This window comes from Anomalospiza imberbis, chromosome 8 (genome assembly GCF_031753505.1).
Source record: "Anomalospiza imberbis isolate Cuckoo-Finch-1a 21T00152 chromosome 8, ASM3175350v1, whole genome shotgun sequence".
NCBI classification, from domain to species: Eukaryota; Metazoa; Chordata; class Aves; order Passeriformes; family Viduidae; genus Anomalospiza; species Anomalospiza imberbis.
The window spans coordinates 1,977,810-1,983,842 of NC_089688.1; the positions used below are offsets into that span (position 1 = coordinate 1,977,810).

General features: G+C 51.1%; 1 protein-coding gene across 1 annotated transcript; it reads right to left on the reverse strand.

The window, feature by feature from the left end:
- Positions 1-316: 316 nt before the first annotated feature.
- Positions 317-4,946, reverse strand: AIFM2 (AIF family member 2). The gene is made up of 8 exons (XM_068196926.1): positions 4,734-4,946; positions 3,774-3,889; positions 2,983-3,102; positions 2,545-2,637; positions 2,165-2,273; positions 1,831-1,983; positions 1,311-1,511; positions 317-778 (listed from the first exon to the last, which is right to left on the reverse strand). Exons 1-8 carry the CDS (start codon positions 4,906-4,908, stop codon positions 624-626), a joined length of 1,122 nt encoding a protein of 373 aa, XP_068053027.1. The 5' UTR covers positions 4,909-4,946; the 3' UTR covers positions 317-623.
- Between the last annotated feature and the right edge of the window lie 1,087 nt (positions 4,947-6,033).

Here is a 6,033-nt window from a genome sequence, read left to right on the forward strand (position 1 = left end):
ATCTGTAATTCAGTGCTTGCCCTATCAAAACCAACAGCTTTTCTGGCTGAAGTTTAGTGCTGTAAGTGATGTAACTAAAGCAGCTGAGGAGATTTTTACACAAAGCTGAATTATACTCTGTTGAAACCCAGGCTTACCATATCCCCTTCCAGGTTTTAGACAGGCATTACCCTGGCAGCACTGTGAGCCATTCTCCCTGCAAGCTGCAGAGCAGATGCCAGATCTGTTAAAGGCAGGTCCTTCTTAGAAGAGCAAGAATAGAGAAAGCCAGGGGAAAAAACCAAAAAAACTACACATTACAAACAAACCACAGATGTTCTGAAAGCCACAGTGTTTATTGTTACAAATCAAGATAAGCCAAGCTTGTTGCTCAGAGCTCTCTCAGCAAGGGAACAAAAAAAACATTTCTTCCCTGGTTTTTATTGTGGGAACTTCTGTGCAGCTCATTTGGGAAGTGCTTCCTTCCTCTTCACAGCAAGGCAGGCACCCCTTTTATGTGTCACGGTGACAGGTGGCCTGAGGAGGTGCTGCAGAGGACAATATCAGTCAGTCCAAGCAATAGACGTGCACCCTCACCCTCTTCCAGTTGCAGTACTCCTTGCTGGGTTGTTACTGGTGCCCTCTCAAGAGGGCATTGTCTGTCCCATCGTCCTCCAGCTCTTGGAGACGAACAGATCCCGGCTCTTGGCAATGGTCACCAGGAGACGTCCCACATAGCAACCATTCACCTGGCCTACACCATCATTCCTGCCCATGGAAAGCAGGAATGTTAGTGACCCTGCAAAGAAGACGTAGAGGTGTAAGTGAAGCAACTGTTGTCCAGTTCCCCTGCATCCATGTGGAACAGCATTCACCATAGTTCTGGTAAGTTTACATCAGTGCTCATGAAGAAGAAGACCCATTACCCAGCTAGATTTTTGAGACCAGATTGTTCAGTTTGTGTTTGTTGTAGTTTAAGGGGAGAAATAAGGAAAAGGGAAGTCATCTTACTCCCAAGATTTAATTGGATGGTGAGCAATCTTAAGAAAAGAAAATAAGTTCTGTGAATAGCAGGCTCCCACCAGTAGATTGATCAAGACATTAGTGAAGAAAGAACACATTGTGAGGTAGACTGACACAGGTAATTAATATCTACACTGTGTCTTTGGCAAGGACTAATATAAAGCCTGAGCTACAAGCTGACATTACCCCAATTTTGAGTTTCTTCACAGTGAATTCAGTGAGTTTAGAGTCTCATGAGAGTTACGACAGCTGTTCCTTGTGGAAAAGCAGCACAACATCTAAGGCCAGGTGCTAGGAACTGACCTTACCTGGCTCGTAGGTTTTGAGAGGCTTCTGTGTCAGGCTGTTGATGATATTTGTCACCACGATGTTGGCGTGGAGCCCAGCATGGTAGGCCATCTTGGGCTCTTTGAGATCTGCACAGTCCCCAATGGCATAGATGTTCTCGTAGCCTTCCAGCTGGAGGTGCTTGTTGACTTTCAAAGCACCATTACTTGCCATTTTGTCACCTGTTTTGCCAAACAGCGGGTTTTTAGAAGCAGCTTTGTATTGCTTCTTGTGGCCTGAGACCCCAAAATGCTGCTGATATAATTGACACAAAGTGAGGGGTTGTTTTTCACCCTCTTTTCTATGTGTCAGGGAAGAGATGCTCTTTGCCTTGCTGTAGTTAATCACTGCAGTCTCGTGCAATGCATCATCCTTTGATATTTCAGTAGAATCACCCCCACAAGTTGTACACAGTCCATTCCCCACCTCACACCCCTTAGGCACCACACTCTGAAGAACTGTTGCTTCTTCCCACCCTGTGGTTTGGGTTTTTTCACTTACCAAATGCAGCAGCATATGCAGACGAGTTAATCTTTATCCCTGTGCACAGCACCACCATGTCAACAGCCACCTCGGTGCCCTTCTCTGTCCTCACTACCATGTCTTTCTGGAACTGGTTTGGCCTGAGGTTTTCTATGTTGCTGACCTTTTCACCTGTTGCAACAGAGAGCCCTGGGTCACAAAGCTTTGCTAGGCTGTGGTTTCCAGCTAACCCAGAGACACAGTAATTCAAGGGAGCCATGTGTAACCAAAAGTCAGAGAGACGACATCAGGAGATGCTTTGGCTAAAGGAAGAGCAGCCTGTAGGTGTTCAGAGGCATCGTTAAGGACATACTTAACAGAAGCCGGACTCCTTTCCTGAGGAGAATCTCTTTCACCACCTGACGGACACTGGGTAGCAGTTCCACGTCAGCCAGTGCAGTTTTTGAGTGAATGAGGGTGACCTGTTGGGGACAAAACAGCAAATGGGGACACAGGAACAGAACAGGACTCACTGTGTGCAAGGTGGGAGCAGGTCTAGCTGGTGTCCCTCCACCCTAATCAGTTCCTGCAAGAGCAAGCCAGGAACAGGCACCTAGTGCCACAGTCCTTGCTGGTGGCTGGCAACCAGATGGCAGCAACCAGATGTGCAGTCATCTCGGGCACCTCCAGCAGCACCATCACGGAACAGTATCAGAACCAGGATGAAGGTAATTGTGATGAAGATGTTCCTACCTCTTTGCCCGGGTACTCCGTTTTGATCTCGGCTGCCATCTCCACTCCAGCAGCTCCACCTCCCACTACCAGGATGCGCTGAGATTTCTCAATCTTCAAGAGAAAATTTGTGTTACAAGAGAACTGCAAAGGGCAGGAAGCCTTCAGTCACTCCATGAACATTGTGGGGCACAGCACAGGCCCAACAGCAATAAACCTCTTAGCTCATTAAGAGGCAACAAGAAAAAGTGCCCTGTGCACTCTTCCTGCCTACCCTGTAATACTGTTGAGCATTTCAGGTTTCCCCTTGTGCTAGAGAAGCCATGATGAGTTCCTTGTCCTGGCTGCTCCTAGTGTCCCTTTCTCTTAGACACAGCAGGCTCCAGATAGCCACAGTGGTATCTGGGACAGGGAGGCTGAACAAAGGCAGGCAGCACTTCCTAAGATTTGATTCCTCACCTCTTTAACCATGTCTTCATAGGTCTGGATGGCACTTTCCATGTCAATGACTTGGTTGAACTTCCCAGGGAATGGCCCATCACTGCCTGTTGCAAGAATGAGATGGGAGTAGTGAAGCTCCTGGGAGGGCAGAAGGTAGAATGGGATATTAGACCTTTTAAAAGCAGAGCCTAGAACGCAGTGGTTGCTTCCTAGGTATTAGTCACTCATTTCCTCATCTCCATCCTTTGCTGGTAACCAGGAAGTGACTTTAGGAAGAGACCCGGTCCAGGTCACAACAAGTAACTGTTTCTCAAGGTCTGAGCTAAGCACCATTCAGGTGAGTTGAGAGATTTAAGGTAATTAAAGAAATTTAGGTAATTAAAGAAATTACCCTAAATTTACCAGGAATAACTTGATATTTATGCTGGACACTCACAGCTGGTTCCAGAGACTAACTTCTCTCCTTCACTCTCTCCTGAACAGAGGTGAGATGCTTTGGCTGAAAAGAGTGATTGATGCTGCTGCTTTTGGCTCTGCCTGAAGTTAAATATGGATCTGAGCCCCAGGTTTAATTGTTGAGCTCTAAATCCAGCTCTAAGAATAAAAGCTCAGCTGAGCAGGAGATGGGGTTGGGTATTTACTGCACACCCACATCCCAGCACAGCTGAAGGCCACTTAGCTCGGTTGGAAGGGATGGGTGCAGGGAAGGATGCCAAGTTCTTCAGGAGGATGGAACACACCCTGCTGAAGGCTGCCTGCCTGCACTAGCAGGTGATCCCATAAGGCATCCAGGTCATTGCAACACCCACCTCACCATCACTGAGCACAACTTGTTGCCTCCCAGGGTCTATGGCCACAACCTTGCCTTGTCTGAAGCTGTCCCCAAAGGTGACCGAGTAGGAGATGAAAGTCTTCTTGGCAAATCCTGTGGGAAGAGGAGACAATGGGAGAGCTCTCCTCTGGAGGCTAACCACCCTCTCTTCTCCCCTCATGCTGTCCTTACTCAGACAAAAGCATGGAATGCATCTGGGACTGTGGGCTGGACTTTTGCTGGGTGTTATCTCTGCCCAGCAAGGAGCTTCAGGACCTTTGCCTCAGATCAGATTACACCCTTGACTAGATGGCTTTGTCTCTGCTCCTCGTATCTCCTGTACTGGTTTACCAATAACTTTCTGTGGACCTGGCAATTTCTGGCTGGGTGTCAGAGGCTTTTTTTCGGTAATCTGCCTCTCAGACCAAGCTTTTGCTATCCTTTTGATGCTTGTTCCCAGCCTGGAACGTGGTTCTTTAACCCTAAATTCCCCAGTGACTGGACTAATGGGGTTGGCCCAGCCTCCAGCTGAGGGCCCAGACAAGCCTGAACAGCTTTGTGCCAGGGTTTTATCATCCAGGGCCTCACTGCTCTGCTGCTCCACATTTCAAGGGCGAGGGACAGAAAGTGATTGACTCACACCTTCAAGCTGCTTTGCTTTTAGCTTAGTCACCTTCTAATCTCCTGAAATAAGACATAAAATAAAGGGGGAGGAGGGGGAAGGGGGGGTGGGGAGGAGGGATGGTCTCAGCAGTTTTTGCTCAGTTTTCTCAGTGGATGTGCAATTCGCTTAACCACAGACGGGCTGTGGGTCCTCCCGGTGCCAAGTATTTGTTTTCCAGATGGAAAACATCGAGTCTTTCACCATCGCAGGGCGGAGAAGGCAGTGCGAGCACAGCGTTCCCTGCCGCTCCCCGCGTCCCTCCGCGGATGGGACAGGGGCTGCCCGAGCCCTTACCGCTCTCCACGGCGGCCCGGAGCGCGGCCACGTTGTGATGGAAAGCATCTCTCACGTCCACCAGCACGAAAGGGACGGCCCAGGACTTGAGCAGGCTGGCGGCCGCCGTCCCTCCGAAGCCGCCCCCGACCACCACGACCCGCACGGAGTCGTCCAGGGACAGGCGGGAGCCCATGGCGAGCGGCGGCTCCGGCGGGGCGCGGCGCGGGGGCCGTGCCGGGGCGCGCTCGGCCTTCCCGGGCGGAGCTGCGGGCGGAGCCGGGCTCCTGGGCGCTGAGCTCGCTGCCCAGGGCTTGCAGAGCCCGGCGCTGCCGGGCAGGAGAGTCGTGGGCACGGAGCGGCTCCTGCCAGGCGAGCAGCGTGTCCCGAGCGCAGAGCGCTTCGCCTGCCCTGAGCCCCCCCCTACATCCCGCCCGCGAGAAGGCACCGAGGGTTTTACAACCTGAGGGCTCTGCTCAACTTCACAAGGCTGCAGGCTGGAGGATGGGCCACTCCACCCGAAGAAACAACCTCTTGGAGAGGGAAATTAAGATTACAGAATTACAGAATCAATTAGGAAAAGACCTCTGAGTTCATCGAATCCCACCTCTGACCAAACCAGCACCATGTCAACCGGACCATGGCACTCAGTCTTTCCTTAAAGACCTCCAGGAATGGTGAATTCACCACCTCTCTGAGCAGTCCCTTCCAATTTCTTATCACCCTTTCTGTAAGGAAATTCCTCCTGATATTCAACTTAAACACAGAAAACATGTATTAGGTCTGAGTGGAGCAGCAAAGGGAGCCCAGAGATGGCTGTGCAAGAGAGAAGATCACAAAATCTCAGAAAGGCTTGGCTAGGATGAGACCTTAGAGGCCATCTGGTTCCAACCTCCCCACCCATGGGCAGGGACACGAGCTCAGCATCAGCACGGTGGAGATGGTGGGACATAAAGAGGGAAGGGCTGAGGAGGTGGCAAAGGGCCCAGAAGAAGGGGAGTAGGGGGTGGAGAAGGTCGGCAGTGTAAACGACATCCAGATCGCGTTCTAAGTTGCCCCGAAGACTTTCAGCTCCTGTGGCATTCTGGATAAATATAGCTGCTGGCCCTGTGGATAAAAATAGCTGCTGCACACACTGCGGTGCTGTGAGCTGGCGGAGCTGCTCCCACACCCCCCTGCCCCCGCCCTGCTCCTCAGCCCTCCTTCAGCGAAACACAGCCCGCTGCCAAAACCCCCTCCCAGCAAAACACCCTCCAGCCTTGGGGGTGGGAGACGACGAAGCAATTTTCCGGGAAAAGCAGGACCTGGACTCAGCATTGCC